We start from the raw sequence: 19,115 nt of genomic DNA on the forward strand, positions 1-19,115 counted from the left end.
TTTAAACGCAAAAAAAAAAAAAAAAAAAAAAAAAAAAAAGATTAAAATTGTATATATAAATCCAGTCTGATCAGAGTCTGTCATTCTCTTAAGCAACTTAATGTAAGTAATAATATTAATACCATTGGTACATTATCACTAACAGCAGGAAAGAGCAACTATTCCAAGACCACAATTTTCTGTGAGTTGCAGTTCAATTATAGCAGAAACAAGAGAGGTTGCCTGAGCCCAAGATGCGATTGTTGAAGAAAAAATTAATAATAAAAAAAATAATAAATTCAATAAAAGCTATAAATATTGCATTCATACAAAAAGTACAGGCTCTGTATAAAAATAAATACTTCAGATTAGTGTAGTCCTAAAAAGGTGTAAGTATATATAGATATACATAAAACAGTCTCAATACATTTTTTCCTTGTTGGAATAAGAATGTTTCTCTTTCCCCAAGTATGGCTTATACATGGAATGAAAATGGGTAACCGTTTAAAGAGAGTCAAATTATTGTTTGAATACAGTTTGGCTGTTCAATGTGGCTTTGTAGGGAGTTCACCATTTTCAGTACAGTAAGCATATTACTGTACATGAAGACGTACCTTGGTGAACATGGCTGCCTTTGTCAACAGCTATACCGTTAGTTGCTTTGCCACTTTTAGAAAGTTTGTGTCCATTTTAAAAACACGATAGGTATGTTGCCTAATTACAACAGAAATTGGCTCGACTATAAAACATAGATAACACTTTATCCCCATCACAGAGTGATATGGATAGGCAACAAATTTCCAACAAGCAATGATTTTTTTACTTCTTAACAGCCTATACTAGAGTTGCCAAACCGTAGACTGAAGTTATCATTGAACGGCTATTTATATTTGGGGGGGGGGGATTTAATTCAATTTAGAACAGACATGGAAAACTAAAATGATACTTCGAGGATGCTACCAACATACATCTCATTTAACATGCTAAATGGGAAGTATGACTTTTTAACCAAAGTTTTGTTCAAGAACATATTCTTTAGGTCTAATGAAAGACAGTCTCAAGATTCCACAAGAATCTCTACAATATGGTCGATCTCGTTAAGCTCTGCTTTGCAGTGAGTTGGTGTAGCTGCTTGAGGGGATAAGGTCTCAAGCATATCGCAATGACCTATTTTTGAATTGCCCATCATTCCTGTTAGTACAGTATCGAGGTCATAGTAAGAAGTGTCAACTTCAGAAAACAGATCTTCCATGGAGTTTGTGTTTCTATTTTCCAAGGTTTCGAAAATATGGTCTATGGATTTTTGAATGTTTGCCCTATTTTCGTGCGGGTTTTCAGTCTCCCAGAAGCTGGCCGACGAGTTTTGTAATGCTTTTACTGAGGTAACCGTCGGTAATTCCGCAACCTCCTCCGTCTCTTGCACCTCCAATTCTTCACTGTAAGTGATGTAGTTTTCATCAATAGGTTTTTCTTCATCTTGCTCCTTAGAGGAACGACAGAGAATTTCTGTCGAAACTAGACGATCCAAAGGGGGATCGGCTTGTTGTTCAAAGATCTGCCAGCTGCCGTCTTGAGTCATCTCCTCTTGTATCTGCCTCACGGTGTTGGCGATCAGCACGGAACGGCAGAGATTAGGTTCTACCAACATGTGGCACAGCTGAAGCTTCACTAGCGACATGTCCAACAGTGACTGGCGTTCTAGAGTGTAAGAAGGTACAGATTTCAAGTCGGCCAAAGACTCATCGATTTCTTCTGGATCAAGGCATTTTCTCTTAATTCCTCGAGTAAACATTGTGTCCTATAAAAGGGTTAAAACAAGCATAAATGAAGAGTCAAAAACAGAAGAAAACAAAGCACTGAAAACAAAAATAAAAAAAAAGACGACAAAAAACATTGAGATTGATAGCTCATGACAGGCTAATGAACTATCACAGAAACCAATATATGTAGCCCGATTATATAACGCGATGCACAAACAAAAGTCCTAACATTGGCACGGAAAAAAAAAAATATATATAAATAAAAGTTGCATGACTCAGTAGCATAAATAAAGACAGGCTGTCAATGCAAATCACAACCACTTAATTTCTAAAATAAACGTATACCTCTTGAGAAGGCAATTACAATGTTTTCTTCGTGTGTGTACTGCGTCACATTGTAGTATAGAAAAGTGGCATACAACTTTGGTCCTGTCCATTTCTAGGCCAATGACAAATAAAGTCTGCACTGGAGAATGCATTGATGCTTTAGAAATTCTTGATCCACTGCACAATTAAGCACTATGGATGATCCTCAAATGAGAAGCGTTTTTTAAATGATAAGACATCAGGAAACGCCAGAGTCTTAACTCTGCACTGCACAGAAAATGAAAATATACCAGTTAGTGCAATATTCCTTGATCACAGCATATGTAGGAAAAGACAAAAAACACACACACAGGGTGATTAAATGATACAAAATAGAAGAAACATAACCTTGGAATTGGAGACCACTAGCTGAAAGTCAGTAAAAATGATGAGATCCAAGGTGCTGATACCAAGTCACAAACAGCAATGAATGTCCGAATGTTATTACTGCATAATGTGCGGTGATCATAGCCATTCTTTTGAATGCATCTTCAGAAATCTGAAATCTCTGCCAAAGGGACATATTGCCTATATAGCGTTGTGTGAATGGAACAAAGCTTATCCTTAGTTCTCAGTGATGTCATTTGGGGGTTGATTTACTAAACGTTCTAAAAAAAGAAAAGGGGAGGTGTTGCCCATATAAACCAATCAGATTCGAGCCATCATTTATCTAGTACATTCTAGAAAGGGATAGCTTGCATCTGATGGGTTTCCACTTTTCCTTTTTAGAAGTTTAGTACATCTAGTCCTAGGCCTTAGGGAATAGATATGCTGCACTCTGTTGTATATTTCACAGGGCTAAGCTGTAATGTTTGATTTTATGAGGCCACAACCTGGCGATTCATCACTTATGTGCAACACACCACTGCAGTCCACACAATTAAGAGACTTGAGTGTGAGACGTTGTGGCGATTATGTATTGCACCTAATCAGTGTTTGTTGCTGTTCCCTGAATATTCATATATGAAAATGTGTATATTGTATGCAACCTTGTGATGTAATGTCAAAGTGTGCTTTGCTGACTGACATAAGTAACTTGTGCAATTGACAAGGGTCTTGTGAAAGAAACCAGGCCCAGGGACAGATAGCATCTCTAGGGATTTACAGAGGATGTGTAAAACAACCTTGTCAGCCAGGCAGAAGTGAGAAATCCTGCCCTTTGAAGTTCCAGACCTATCTCAGGACATCAAGAACTCATTTCCAAAATACCTGTGTCATTATGGGAACCCATCTGCCCTGACAATGAGAGTAAATTTCCAAAAGGTGGGGGGTGAGAGCAGTTTGAAAAGTTAAAAACCGTTGCCTGACCCAATAATGTTGTGCATTCTATGGAGAGACCTGTCCAGGGGTTAGGATGTGCCATCTTTCCCAAAGTGTACTCCTTTCATGCCAAGTCTTAAAGTAGTAAGTTAGTGACTCTGGTGTTATGGCTTATTTTATTTCTGAAACTTATTTGTGCAACTTATTTTGTATGTCTTGTTATTAACTGTTTTGTAATAAAGCCTTGGAAACATTTTTTGGATTAAATACATTTAATCTAGCATATTCTCCGTGATTCTTTGTGAACTTACGAAGCCAAGTGAGGCACGTGCTACATGTGTATGTGATTTAAGTGTGTAATATTAATAAGTTGTTTTGGTGCACATAAGGACTCCATAGTAAAAGGTGTATTCATGGGTAAGTGACCAAGGTAACTCCAATCATGGCCAGCTGTTTCAGAGAGCATGTATTTGAGACAGGCTGGGCGTTCGTGACAGATGTGGACCCTGGATAGAGCAGAGAAAGCCTCTTCACTGGACCACTACTGAGAATAAAAGTCACACAAGCAAATGTCACCCATTCATTGTCTTACAGTATTTGCAGGTAATCCACAAACAGCATAATACATGAATTGTGGATTTTACATACCATTGTGCTTCGATAAGACAAATTGCATTCATGTGTGTATGTACATGTATAATCCCCCCCCCCCCCATACATGGCTTTTAGTAGATACAATATATTATGACACTTTGTTCTTGGACTTGCATCCCACATGTTTTGATCAAAAAGGCACATATCTGACGATCTACATTTGCTGCAATGCATTTAAAGTGAAAATAAACTAAAAATAAAAAAAATGAAAAAACACATTTAAAAACAAAAAGCATGTAAGAGGATTTGGTCATAGAAAAGTGATAAATGGACATTTGATACTGACTTACATCAGTTCCACAACCTCAGCTGAGAGTTGCTACGATTTCTTTCATAGTGGGCTGTACTGCGCTGTACATACAGAGGGCAGAGAAAAAAAAAAATACAATGACAGTAATGCTTTCTCTAGATATGCAAACAGGTAAAGGAGGTGAGAAGTCTATTGTGGCATACATTGCTCTTACAAGTTATTTACGTACCTACATGTAAATAACTTACCACTTGCAAATTAAGTATGTGAGACAGCCTTTAACAAAAAGATGGGATCGTGCAGTACGCAACTGCTGAATAATTTGGAGAATAAACAGAGCTTTTAGGACATCCGCGGGAAAGTAAGTTTTTATATGGTTTACACTCATAAAACATCAAGTTTTTCAGGTTTAGTTTCACTTTAATATACTTGCAAACATTCACGTTGTCAGTTCAGTGCACAGAAGTGTTAAAAGGGAAGAGACACGAACACGTACAATACATGGTATTAGCCATGAAAGTAATGCACCTATTCAAGCTAGGATTTTGCTTGAACTTAACCAGCAGAACGGTCAGATACGCTTGGCTTTGTTTATCCCCTTGTAAAGCACATGGTAATATAGAAGTCACGGAGCCTTAATACAGTATAAGCTAAGGACAGCAGTGTAGATAAATGGTTTTTAAAGATTCGTTAATGCTGTGATATATAGCATAGGCTACAGTGTGAACGGGAGGAACAGTGACCAGAGGACTAAATGATCCCTAGGCCCCTGTGCTTTACAAGCAACAGACATCATCAAGGTGGGCTTGAAAAACGCAAGCTTGCTGCTAGAATGAGAAAGTCCTAATGATGAGAGAAATGCAATCCCCCCCCCCCCAAAAGACAAACAAACCCCCTCTCTCAATTTAGGCATGTGACTCCCCACACTATTAATATACTCACCGCCTTAGCATTTCAGTTTCTAGGATTCTACCAGGTTACGGCCTGGAGTTCAAATAAAAATAGCTCTTTGCAGGGGTTGTGAGCTGGATATCGATCTCAGAGGTGCTGATCCATTGTGCAACATGATGTAGCACATGCCCTTGTGCTTCAAACTCCCATTGTCCCATAGATTGTAAGCTTGCGAGCAGGGTTCTCTCACCTCTCTGTCTGTATTACCCAGAATTGTCTTATTAATGTTTGTTCCCAATTGTAAAGCGTTACGAAATTTAATGGCTCTATATAAATAAATGATGATGATGATGTGCGGTCTCAGCAGGGGGCTGCAAACTGCCACGCCCCCTGTGGTCTAACTACTCAGATTTATGGGGGGGGCGGCTGTCTGGGATTTGATTGGTCCTCTAAATAACTGCACAAAGGGTGGCGGTGGCAACTCAGTGTCATCACAAGGAGCAAAAGGTATATTTAAATCAAAGTAACTGTTTTGGGACTACCCCCAGATGTTTTTTTGAAAGTTTGTAATAAAACTGGTAAGACAAATTTAATTGCCATGTCCCTCAAATGTGGTAGCGTTGCAATGCCTGCCTGAACAGCTCAGAACAGTAGACAGTACTGTCTTTACTTTTTCAAGGCAGCCTTTTTTAAATATTTTGTATAAAGCTGCCAAGGAATCAGGTTACATGCGACATAAACCGGAGGCTACACCATAGAAAATGTGCTCCATAAGACATCTGTCCCTGCGGAAATCACAGGCAGCGTTCTGTTCTGCTGTGTGTCCAACATATAGAAATAAAACAGAACTATTTTTATGGAATTCTGAAGACGAATATTTTAATGAACAAAACAATTTACAGTAGCTGTAGACATAGTATTGTCATTTGGCCAAGTACTGCGGGGAATGAGTGGTTGTTTACACCAATCAGCCACAACATTAAAACCATTGACAAGTGAAGCGCATAACATTGATTATCTGGTTACAATAGCACCTGTCAAGGGTTGGGATATATTGGGCAGCAAGGGATCCGAGTCTTTCACAAGGGCCAAATTGGCATGGCAAGATGACTGTGTTAGAGCATCTCCAAAGCGTCAGGTATGTGGAGGTTCCTGGTATGTAGCGACTAGTACATAGTGGCACAATGGTGAACTGGCAACAAGTCAGGATCATTGATGTGAGTGGGGAGTAAAGGCTAGCCTGACTGGACAGAAGAGCTATTGTAGCACAAATTGCTGAAAAAGTTAATGCTGGCTAGATGGAAAGGTGTCTGAACACTCTGCGGTCACGCAGCAACTGTGATGCGTTTGTGTTCCGAGTCCCCATGCCAACGCCTGTTTATCCGCCTACAATGGGCACACGAACGCCAACACTGCTATGTTACTTTGACACGTACCACCTACCTAAATATTGTTGCCGACCAAGTACACCCATTCATGGCCACACTATTCCCTGATGGCAGTGGCCTCTTTCAGCAGGATAACGTGCCCTGCCACACTGCAAAAATTGTTCAGGAATGGTCTTCGGTATTGACTTGTCCTCCAAATTCCCCAGATCTCAATCCGATTGAGTATCTGGGGGAAGTGCTGGAAAAACATGTCTGAACCATTGAGGCCCCACCTGGCAACTTACAGGACTTAAAGGATCTGCTGCCAACGTCTTGATGCCAGATACCACTGGAAACTTCAGAGGTTTTGTGGAGCCCATGCCTCGGTGGGTCAGAGCTGTTTTGGCAGAACGAGTGGACCCTAAACACAATATTAGGCAGCTGGTTTTAATGTTGTGACTATATGTTCTCCCCATGATTGCGCGAGTTTCATCCGGGTGCTGTGGTCTCCTCTCACACTCCAAAAACATACTAGTAGGTTAAGTGGCTCCTATTAAATTGACCTTAGTCTCTCTGGGTCTGTGTGTATGTATATGTTAGGGGATTGAGACTAAGCTTCACTGGAGCAGGGACTGATGTGAGCGAGTTCTCTGTACAGCGCTGTGGAATTAGTGGCGATATATAAATAGCGGATGATGATCGATGTATACTTTATTACAAATTAAGACACGGGTTGACCAATACAAGAAGTCAGTTAGTAATGTTGCCACAATATTTTATCTTTATTTCAATTTCAGATGGTCAGCTTTAGAGATAGCTTCTATGCATTTTAATGGGTGCAATCCAACAATGCCTTACTGAGACACTGTTTGTTCCAGATATCCAAGTAACCTTTGCAAACATTTTGTGCTGGAATCTTTTTGGGGAATTTTCTATAATTATCACATAATTCTGTGATGCCATTGCAGCACGTATCTGGATTAAATATGTTCTCCTGGTGCTACATATTAGAAAAATAAGTGTGCAGGAACTGGATTTACATTGGAAACAGTGACAGATACCTTGTGCAACTATATGGCAGCTGGAAACTATACCACCAGAGAGAGATTTCTGCATACCTGTTACAAAACATAAGACAATTAAAAACAGGCTCCAAATGTAGCCTGGAAAATATTAGATGGACAATTTCCCTAAAACACAAGTTACCTTACATAAAAAAAACTATTAATAACATTCAGCTATAAATGTAAAAGTTTCCATACAGTGATAAAACTTGTGATATTTCACACTGTATTAAACAGACATCATGTAGCCAAGTGCAAGCCATTTTCTAGGTCAAGCTTGGCCAACCTGTGTCTCTCTGGGTGTTGTGAAACAAAGTCCCAGAATACTCTGCCAGCTACTGGCTGGCAGAGTATGCTGGGGCTTGTAGTTTCACAACACCTGGAGAGCCTCAGATTGGCCAGGCCTGATCTAGGTTATCAAGCAATATAGGCTGGCTGCAGTCTCTTCCAATGATATTGGACAGGAAGGCTGCTGCGCGTTGGAAAATATCATCCTTCAAAACGTAATTTGTCAAATATCTTCAGTTCAGAGAAGCTCCTGAAACCTTTACATATATATCTGTGAAGGTTATAAGTGGCAATTATATAAACCAACTTGTGTTTTAAGATTAGTGGTCCTTTATCATACAGTGCCGCTAAAATGCACAACTACAGGGGCAGACCCTAAAAAACATTCACAAACTCTCCCTACTTGTAAACGACACAATAGTCTTCCCCGTGACTATTACGTTGCATTCAGCAGTTAGTACTATGACAAACTGCAATTTCAGGACAAACCAGGAAGTGATTTTCATAAAGTTACAAAAACTTCACTCCACTCTTCTATGTTTCTAGAGCAACAGAAAGACATGCTCTAAGCAGGCAGAAAAACTAAAAAACTAAATGGTTGGTTGTATGTATGACAAGCTAGGAATTTAAGCTACGATAAGCAACTGCACTCACATCCAACACGGGCCCAAAACTAAAGTTACACGATAAGCTAGTCTTAAATATGTACAAAGAGGGAGATTCAATTCAGCACAATGTGTCTCCTGAACAGTCCACCGAGACACAGATGCTGAAATCTCTGCTCATTTTTCCTTGCATCACATAGAGTTGTGTAGAAAGATGAGCAGAGATACCTTACCATAATTGGTGTTAATGTGCGCATCCGAACATCTAAGCGTTACCTCGCGCTAAACTGAATATCCCCCAAAGAGAGGGATGTTATTTATGCATCTTCTGTAATAGACTGAAGAACGTTAACCCACCTAAAGGTAGGTACACACTACAGAAATTTCAACCAACTTTTTATGCCGAGCGATTTTACATGCGATCGATGGTCCGATCGCTCGGTCCATGGACTGTATACACACTAGCCTTGTTCAGGACGATAAAGGGAAGAGCGGATGTCCCTTTAGCGACTTTTTACAGCCATGTTGTCGTGAGCAATGACTGTAATTTCGTACTCACTGTTGTGGATCGGTCGGAAACTTATACACACTACACAATGGAAACGAAATTGGAACGAAAATATTAAACTGTACGACCAACCAAATGAGGCGACAATCGTCCATTTGGGCAGACTTTCGACCATCGCGTCACTACACACACTGATCCGACTTTTGAATGAGCGGTCATATGTCGGATGATTGAGCTGATTTTTGGATGAAAACAGTGTAGTGTGTACCCAGCTTAAGAATTTAGTGTACCCAGTCATCTGTTGCCTACATACATGGAGGTCACTCTGTAGGGTAAACTAATTCTCAAGGTCAATTCTAATTTCTTTTTCAATACTCTTCAACAGGCGGTCTTATAATTAAATGGAAAGAGCACTGCCAGTTTAGGCAATACACCTTATGTTATATAGGACAGTGGAAGAACTACCATTGGTGCTGCAGGTGCCCTTGGAGATAATGGTGACTGCTGCACGACAGATGCAGGGGGTCGGATTTGAAGAGCTGTGGGCCCCGGTTCTCTCCTCCCTGCAACAGGGCCCACAGCTCGCTAGTTCCGCCTCTGATATAGGGGCAGCACTGAGGAACAGAGGTCAACATGGCTGCTTCAACGCTGGAGTCATGGGTTTGATTCCAACCAGTGCCCATACCTGTGTTAAGTTTATAGGTTCTCCCTGAATTCACATAGGTTTCCTCCCCACACACTCCAAAGACTGGTAGGCCAATTGGCTTGTGCCAAAATAAACTTTAGTCTGTGTTGTAGGGAATATAGATTGTAAGCTCCACTGGGGCAGGAACGGATTTGAATGAAGAAACATTCTCTGTAAAGCACTGCTGAATATGTAGATACTATAAGTAACCATTAATAAATATTATGATAATAATAGCAATACTTTACAGATTAGTGAATACAGGTTGAAGGTTACCGAAGCAGGTTAGAACTAATCTAAATACGACTATTTGGAGGATATATACCCCATATCTACAATTATTTATTGAATTTACACTGAAATTGACTCAAATATATTTGCTTTATGGACTGCATTTAGTATCAAAATATAGGAATAGTTCTCTGTAGAGAGAAAGCACACCACACATTGAAAACAAAAAAGTGTTATGGTGGCTTAGTGGTTAGCACTTCTGCCTCAGGTCTTGTCATTGATTGTCTGTCTGTTGTTTCATGACAACAATGTGTGCACGGTAGGTTAGTGGTTAGCAATTCTGCCTCACAGCACTGGGGTCATGAGTTTGATTCCCAACCATGGCCTTATTTGTGTGGAGTTTGTATGTTCTCCCTGCGTTTGCATAGAATTCCTCCTGGTGCTCCAGTTTCCTTCAACTTCAAAAATATACTAGTAGGTTAATTGGCTGTTATCAAATTGACTCAGTCTCTGTGTGTGTGTGTATATGTTAGGGAGTTTAGAACTACGAAATTATTGCCCCTATATGAAAATAGATGATGTATGGCAGGTTTGTATTTGTTATGATCGCAGGTTCTTTAGCATATATTTATGTACCTTTTTTTATTGTATAATGTTTGACTTGAAAATATAGTACACATAAAAAAAAAAAGACAAAGTATAACCTGGCTCCTAGCACCAAATGTGTCCATGTACTGAGCACACAGAGGATACTGCTGGGGGAGGGCGGGGCCTGGTGACGTCACCGCATAGCTGCCCGATGACTAGAGAAAGGGCAGGCGCCATCTTGTAGTCCATTGTTGCACTCTCTCAACCGCGTCCATCCCGTTACCGAGGAGGTCAAAACCTAGAATTAACCCATAAGGCGTGTAGAGCACGGCAGCAGCCAGTGACCGGAAGCTTCGGGCCGGAGCATCCCACCGGTCCTAACGTTTTCCGTGCTCACACAGCCCCCATGGCGTCCCCCCTTTTCCGGTCCACTTACCGTGAGATGTCAGCCCGGCTCGAGTGAGAGCGGCATACACTCGGAGGAGTCGCGGCGCGTTGGTGAGACCGGTATCAGGCTCGTTCTCCGCCAGACGACTGAGCGAGGACCCGGCGGCCGCCTCACCTCCCGCTCTCTGCCAACAAAGGGGGAAGTGGTCCGTCCTCAGCGCCGCCCTCATTGGCTACAGCCAACAATGTGTTGCCATGGACACCCCTGACCCGCCCCGCTCTTTCATTTGTCCTCAAGAAGAGGCACAAGGTTCGAAACTCAGCGGGGAGTCAGAACGCTGACTCTCGGGGAGATAGACACTGCATTGTGCTCTCTATAGTAGGATCTAGTGTCTTCAGAGCAGGGATTCCCGACCTTCTTCATGTCAACACACACTGACCTCGTTATTAAGATGTTTGTTATACGCCTGTGTTAAAATATCAGGATAAATAAAATTTATGCTTTTACATCTCCAGAATCCTTGGCTATGAAAGAGTATATTAATAAAGCTGCAAGCCTATGAAAATGTCTTTTTTTTAATAAAATAAATCATTCTGGTTACTAGTAAGAAGACATTGTTTTGCTTTATTTTCCTAATTTTTTTTCTCTAAGCTGCTATTGTTTAGTTTGCTAATTGTCTGTGATTACCATGGCAACCACAGTCACATGATATTATGACATTGCAATGCCTCTATTCTCACCATTTTCCTTTGTAGCACAATCACAGTTATGTTTTCTGTGGCTGGTGCAAAGGTGCATTTATGTGGATCGATGCATGGTTTGACATGTGGCATATACACTATATCATCATCATCATCACCATTTATTTATATACACTATATGGACAAAAGTATTCGGACACTTGACCAGTACACCAACAGGGACTGTAATGACATTGTATTCAAATACATATACTTTAATATGGAGTTGGTCCCTCTTTTGCAGCGATAACAGCTTCTACTGTTCTTGGAAGGCTTTCCACAAGATGTTGGAGTGTTTCTGTGGGAATTTGTGCCCATTCATTCTGTAGAGCATTTATGAGGTCAGGCACTGATGTTGGACGAGAAGGCCTGGCTCGGAATCTCTTTTCCAGGTCATCCCATATGTGTTCAATGGGGTTGAGGTCAGGGCTCTGTGTGGGCCAGTCAAGTTCTTCCACGCCAAATTCATCAAACCATGTCTTTGAAGTCCTTGCTTTGTGCACTAGTCACGTTGGTCAGAAAAGGGCCTTCCCCAAACTGTTGCCACAAAGTTGGAAGCATAGCATTTTCCAAAATGACTTGGTATCCTGAAGCATTAAAAATGCCCTTAACTAGAGATAAGGGGCCTAGTCCAAACCCTGTAAAACAGCCCCATACCAATATCTCTCCTCCGCCAAACTTCAAAGTTGGCATAATGCAGTCAGGCAAGTAACGTTATCCCAGCATCCACCAAACACACACTCGCCCATCTGATTGCCGAATATAGAAGCGCGATTTGTCACTCCACAGAACACGTTTTCACTGCTCCACAGTCCAGTGTCGGTGTGCTTTACACCACTCCATCCGACGCCTGACATTGGTCTTGGTTATGTGAGGCTTGCAGGCAGCTGCTCGGCCATGGAAACCCATTCCATCAAGCTCCTGTGCACAGTTTTTGTGCTTACATTAATGTCAGTGGAAGTTCAGAACTCTTCAGCTATGGAATCAGCAGAGCGTTGGCGATTTTTACGCACCATGCACCTTAGCAGTCGTTGACCACACTCTGATTTTGCGTGGCCTTTTGCTTCATGGCTGAGTTGCTGTTGTTCCTAACCGCTTCCACTTTACTAACAATATCACTTACGGTTGACTGTGGAATATCCAGCAGGGATGAAATTTCACGAACCGTCTTATTGCAAAGGTGGCATCCTATCACAGTACCACACTAGAAGTCACTGAGCTCTTCAGAATGACCGATATTGTATCACAAAAGTTTGCAAATGGAGACTGCATAGCTATATGCTTGATTTTAAAATATTCTAGTCCAAGTGAATGGAAATATCAAGTAATGCAAATAGACCACTGCAACTTCTTATAATATAGCAGCCACACTAAAGCTTTAATAACTATCAGTGGGAGAGGTCAATCTGCAATCAGCAAATCAGAATTGTCTAGATAGTTTTGCTGATTGTCATCATCATCATCATCAGTGCGCCTTGTTGTACCAGCCCCCCAGCACCTACAAGACATACGTCTTCTGACAGAGGTATAAACATCTGTGTCCAAAGGTTAAATGTATCAAGCTGAGAGTTTCCGGCGGGTTTGAAAAGTGGAGATGCTGCCTATAGCCACCAATCAGATTCTACTTATCATTTATTTAGTACAGTCTACAGAATGATAGCTGGAATCTGATTGGTTGCTATAGGCAACATCTCCATTTTTTCAAACCCGTCTGAAACTCTCAGCTTGATACATTTACCCCCAGATCAGCTTGAATCACAATTATGTAAACCAACCATTACTGTATTCAGCCTATGCTTGCACCTCCCCTTCCTTCCTCTGTTTCCCCTCTCCAGTAATATAAGGAGTCACAATTGTAAATATGGCAAAACCTGTATCAGTAAATATCATCATCGTCACCATTTATTTATATAGCGCCACTGATTGCGCAGCGCTGTACAGAGAACTTCACATCAGTCCCTGCCCCATTGGAGCTTGCAGTCTAAATTCACTAACATACACACACAGACAGACAGAGAGAGACTAGGGTCAATTAACCTACTAGTATGTATTTGGAGTGTGGGAGGAAACCGGAGCATTCGGAGGAAACCCATACAAACTCCTCACAGATAAGGCCATGGTCGGGAATTGAACTCATGACCCCAGTGTTGAGAGGCAGATGTGCTAACCACTTAGCAACCACCAGAAGTGCTAATTTACCACCAACCTCCGTGCTGCCCCATCGTTTTATTTATTATATAGCGCCACCAATTCTGCAGCACACAGTCTATATTCCCCGACACACACAGACAGACACAGACTGGGGTTAATTTTGTCAGCAGCCAGTTAACCTACCAGAATGTTTTTGGAGTTGTGGGACCACAATCTCTGTAATTTGGATAGTTGCACTTTATAACTGCCAATACCGCAGCATCTTAAAAGTAGTTTTTGATCTCCAATCGGGATTCTCCCTGATCCACACACTTATGTGTACTTATTCAAACACATATTTTTTTTTATTGTAATCTTGCAAGCAGGGCCCACTTACCACTTTGTCTGTCTGTTAATACCCATTTTTTTTTTTCCCCTGCTGGGAAGGCTTGCATTGTTGAGACAGGGCCTTGTTTAGAGTTGAGAGCAAAGCAAACTAAACAAAATTTCTCCTGATGCGTTATCCTTAACAAGTTTACCAACGAATGAAGAAAAAAAAAAAAGTCCCTATCAGCATGCCTATTCATGTGTATACACTAAACACATTTTAAACAATTTACCATCAGATCTGTGCTCTTCATCTGTCATAACCATCAGCTGATAAGATTGTGACTCTGCACTCTCCAGATAGATCTATGGACACTGCCAGTCGTCAGTGCATACACACTGCAGAATTGGAACAATATCGTTCCATCGTTAAACAAGAGTTTTAGTTTAGTTTAAAAGTCAAATGAAACGATACGATGTGCTTTGGAACGATAATCGTTCAACCGTACACACTACTGCGATATCGGGATGAATGGTTGTTTATCGTGTGATTTGCCCCATAATCGGTTGAAAACCCTGTAGTGTGTACCCAGCCTTATTCACAACCTTAAGACTCTGCAGAGTAGGTTCAGAGACCTTTGGTTCTCCTATTGCTCTGTTCCTCTCCTCACTTGTAGCACTACCTGATCCTCCTGGCATTCACTGAGTCCCCAAGGTAAGGGTATTGCAGTATCAGTGATGTTAATAGCAGTCTCTGTGCCCCACAGCATATTTACTCATCGCTTTAAGACAGGCGCATGCTCAATGGAACCCCATTTGGCCTTTCCATTCTATCCTACTAAATTCTATATTTATTTAGCATAATTCCTTTCTCAAGCCACAAACCCTTTTATAGTGATGTCTGGTCTAGTCTATTTTATCTAATTTCCTGTGGAAGGGGAAAAAATCCCCTTCTGCAGCAAATTATCTGTTAATACTCCAACGATTGACAGAGTTTATTGGCATATCTGCCACACACTTAGGGCCTTCTATAGAGTTGGACTCATTTGCGCTCTGAACATATGGAGAAAAACTGCATGTGTGAAAAAAGTGTATTTACACGCCCAGTAGATGTGTTTAACTCTACAACACCAGGATACGTGCCAGGTTTACATCAGGAGTAACAGGTGTATATACTTATGTATGATAATGTACAGAAAGCACTCAGATACGGTATGGATAGAGTAGAGTTGTAGCTTGACCGTATTAGTTGTAGGAAATGCAAAATTTCTACACAAAAACAGACGTACGCTACATGTCCAAAAGGATGTGGACACCCCTTTTGATTAGTGTGTTTGACCATTTCTGCTGCACCCATTGCTAACAGGTGCATACAATCAAGTACACAGCCATGCAATCTCCATAGTCAAACATTAGCAGTTGAATGGGCCTTACTGAATAGCTCAGTGTCTTTCTATGTGGCACTGTCTTAAGCTGGGTACACACTACACTGTTTTCATCCAATAATCGGCTCAAACAGCCGACATACAACCACTCGTTCAAAAGTCGGGTCAGTGTGTGCAGTGACACGATGTCATGGGCACTAGGAGTTTTACCCAGAATTCACCAGGTGTAGCTACACTTACCAGAAGTGCGGACCTCTGGGTAGTGTGGTGAATCAGTGGAACCATACAGTAGAATAGAGGAAAGGAATGTCAATAGTATAAATGCTGAGTCTTGGCACCGTGGAACTCTGATGGTACAGCAGTTTAGTAAACAGGATAAAATGAGGAAAGAGTCCAAGGGCTAGATTTACTAAGCTGCGGGTTTGAAAAGGGGGTTTTTTGCCTATAGCAACCAATCAGATTCTAGCTTTCATTTATTTAGTACCTTCTAAAAAATGACAGCTAGAATCTGATTGGTTGCTATAGGCAACATCCCCACTTTTTCAAACCCGCAGCTTAGTAAATCTAGCCCCAAGTGCCTTAGCACGCAGGTAGCATATAGCAGGCCAGTACTTGATAACTGGATAACGTTAGGCAAAGACCAATCAACAATATAGTAGAAGAGTCAGCAACTTGCAGCTTGCAATACAGAGGCACTTGTAGACTTTAGTCCAGCTAATAGGTACCATACAGAGTAGTAGCTATATCACAAGGAAACATGAATGGTCTACAGCTGGTAAGTTGCACCACGGATATGTAGAGAAGACTTGTCCAGCGCAGGTGTGTAACAGAATAGCGTGAGTGGTCTGCAATTGGCAAGTTGTACCACTGATGTGAAGGGAAGACTTGTCCAGGCGCAGGCATGGAACGGAGTAACGTGAGTGGTCTGCAATAGGCAAGTTTTACCACTGATGTGTAGAGAAGACTTGTCCAGGTGCAGGCGTGGAACGGAGTAACGTGAGTGGTCTGCAATAGGCAAGTTGTACCACTGATGTGAAGGGAAGACTTGTCCAGGTGCAGGCGTGGAACGGAGTAACGTGAGTGGTCTGCAATAGGCAAGTTGTACCACTGATGTGAAGAGAAGACTTGTCCAGGTGCAGGCGTGGAACGGAGTAACGTGAGTGGTCTGCAATAGGCAAGTTGTACCACTGATGTGAAGGGAAGACTTGTCCAGGTGCAGGCATGTAATGGAGCAACGTGAGTGGTCTGCAATAGGCAAGTTCTACTACCGATGTGGAGAGAAGACTTGTCCAGAAGCAGGCAGGTAAAGGAGGTAGCGAGAGTAGTCTGCAGCGGGTAAGTTCTACTACCGATGTGGAGAGGATACTTGTCCAGAAGCAGGCAGGTAACGGAGGTAGCGAGAGTAGTCTGCAGCGGGTAAGTTCTACTACCGATGTGGAGAGGAGACTTGTCCAGGAGCAGGCAGGTAAAGGAGGTAGCGAGAGTAGTCTGCAGCGGGTAAGTTCTACTACCGATGTGGAGAGGAGACTTGTCCAGGAGCAGGCAGGTAAAGGAGGTAGCGAGAGTAGTCTGCAGCGGGTAAGTTCTACTACCGATGTGGAGAGGAGACTTGTCCAGAAGCAGGCAGGTAACGGAGGTAGCGAGAGTAGTCTGCAGCGGGTAAGTTCTACTACCGATGTGGAGAGAAGACTTGTCCAGAAGCAGGCAGGTAACGGAGGTAGCGAGAGTAGTCTGCAGCGGGTAAGTTCTACTACCGATGTGGAGAGACTTGTCCAGGAGCAGGCAGGTAACGGAGGTAGCGAGAGTAGTCTGCAGCGGGTAAGTTCTACTACCGATGTGGAGAGGAGACTTGTCCAGAGCAAACGGATAACACGAGCAGAAACAGGAAACACCTCAGAGTCTCAAGGAATGAGAACCAAGAACAGGCAAAGATAATAGGGCAACAGGTGCCTTAAGTACTGAGAGGTGATTAATTAACCAATGAGACTAGAGGCGAGGTATTAACAGTTCAGGGTTTCTGCACATGCGCAATCTTAGTCAAGATGGCGGATGGCCGCGGCTCAGGAGAGAGACCCATGTCCCAACCTAGAGGCACTAACAGTCCGGTGAGTGACACACGATGGTCGAAAGTCTGCCCAAATGGACGATTATCGCCTGATTTGGTTGGTCGTACCGTTCAATATTTTCGTTCCAATCTTGTTTCCGCTGTGTAGTGTGTATAAACTTCCGACCGATCAACAACAGTGAGTACGAAATTACAGTCATTGCTCATGACAACATGGCTGTAAGAAGTCGCTAAAGGGACATCCGCTCTTCCCTTTATCGTTCTAAACAAGGCTAGTGTGTATACAGTCCATGGACCGAGCGATCGGACCATCGGTGGCATGTAAAATCGCTCGGCATAAAAAGTTGGTCGGGATTTCTGTAGTGTGTACCCAGCTTAAGGATGCCTCCTTTCCAACAAGTCAGTTTGTAAAATTTCTGCCCTGGTAGAGCAGCCCCGGTCAATTCTAAGTGCTGTTATTGTGAAGTGGAAACGGCTAGGATCAACAACAGCTCAGACGTTAAGCGGTAGCACACACAAGCTCATAGAGCGAGACCGTTGGATGATGAAGCGTGTAATGCATAAAAATAGTCTGTCCTCAGTTGCAACACTCACTACCAGGTTTCAAACTTTCTCTGGAAGCAATGACAGCACAAGAACATTCCGTCAGGAGCCTCATGGAATGTGTTTTCATGGTGCAGCAGCCACACACAATCCTCAGATCATAATACGCAACGTTGAAGGTAGTCTGGAGTGGAGTAAAGCACACCACCACTGGACTTTGGAGCAGTGGAAACAAGGAGTGATGAATATTGCTTTACTACCTTGCAGTCTGACGGACGAATCTGGAGGATGCCCAGAAAATGCTTCCTACCCAAATGCATACTTCCAACTATAAAGTTTGTTGATGGAGAAATAATGGTCTGGGCTTGCTTTTATGGTTTGGCCTTAGTCCCTTAGTTCCAGTGAAGGGAAATTAAAATGCTACAGCATATAATAACATTCTACAGAATTGTGTGCTTCGAAATTTGTGGCAACACTTAGAGGAAGGACCTTTTCTGTTTCCGCGTGACATTGCTCCCATGCACAAAGTGAGGTCCATCAAAAAGTGGTTTGCACAGAACCCTGACCTCAACTCTATTGAAAATATCTTTGGAATTAAGTGTAACACAGACTGTGAGTCAGGCCAACATCAGTGCCTAACCTCACTGATACTCTTGTGGCTGAATGGTTGCAAATCCTCACAGCCATGTTCCAAAATCTAGTGGAAAGCCATCCCAGAAGAATGGAGGCTGTTATAGCGGCAAGGAGGGGGAACAAATTATTAGTGCCCTTGGTTTTGGAATCAGATGTTCAAGAAGCACATATGGATGTAATGTCCAGGTTCCCACATACTTTTGGCCATGTAGTGTATATATAATTCTACACAAGGCCTTTAGAGAGCTACCATAAGGCCTGTATTCTAGAACAAATCCAGCATTGGTTGGATAATGACTCGGGCAAAGCATTAGTGCATATGGTAAAAGTGTCCTTGGGGAGCTAAGACTGCAAACTGGCTCCTCCCCAATTTTACTCCCTTACGTCTAAGTACCTCATACACACTAA

At 42.1% G+C, this 19,115-nt stretch overlaps 1 protein-coding gene across 3 annotated transcripts; it reads right to left on the reverse strand.

The window, feature by feature from the left end:
• Nucleotides 1-11,104, reverse strand: CDCA4 (cell division cycle associated 4). 3 transcript variants are annotated; one of them, XM_075193297.1, is made up of 3 exons: nt 10,933-11,104; nt 2,085-2,333; nt 1-1,777 (listed from the first exon to the last, which is right to left on the reverse strand). In XM_075193297.1, the coding sequence occupies exon 3, from the start codon at nt 1,769-1,771 to the stop codon at nt 1,037-1,039; it is 735 nt and encodes a 244-aa protein (XP_075049398.1). In that variant the 5' UTR covers nt 1,772-1,777; nt 2,085-2,333; nt 10,933-11,104; the 3' UTR covers nt 1-1,036. The 3 variants fall into 3 exon arrangements, with proteins under 3 accessions (XP_075049398.1, XP_075049399.1, XP_075049397.1); XM_075193298.1 differs by lacking the exon at nt 10,933-11,104 and adding an exon at nt 4,310-5,117; XM_075193296.1 differs by lacking the exon at nt 2,085-2,333.
• Between the last annotated feature and the right edge of the window lie 8,011 nt (nt 11,105-19,115).

The sequence above is a fragment of the Mixophyes fleayi genome, chromosome 12 (assembly GCF_038048845.1).
Source record: "Mixophyes fleayi isolate aMixFle1 chromosome 12, aMixFle1.hap1, whole genome shotgun sequence".
NCBI classification, from domain to species: Eukaryota; Metazoa; Chordata; class Amphibia; order Anura; family Limnodynastidae; genus Mixophyes; species Mixophyes fleayi.

What these genes read in the sequence shown, in the direction of transcription:
- CDCA4 (XM_075193296.1), bottom strand. Translation starts at nt 1,771, where the DNA reads ATGTTTACTCGAGGAATTAAGAGAAAATGCCTTGATCCAGAAGAAATC.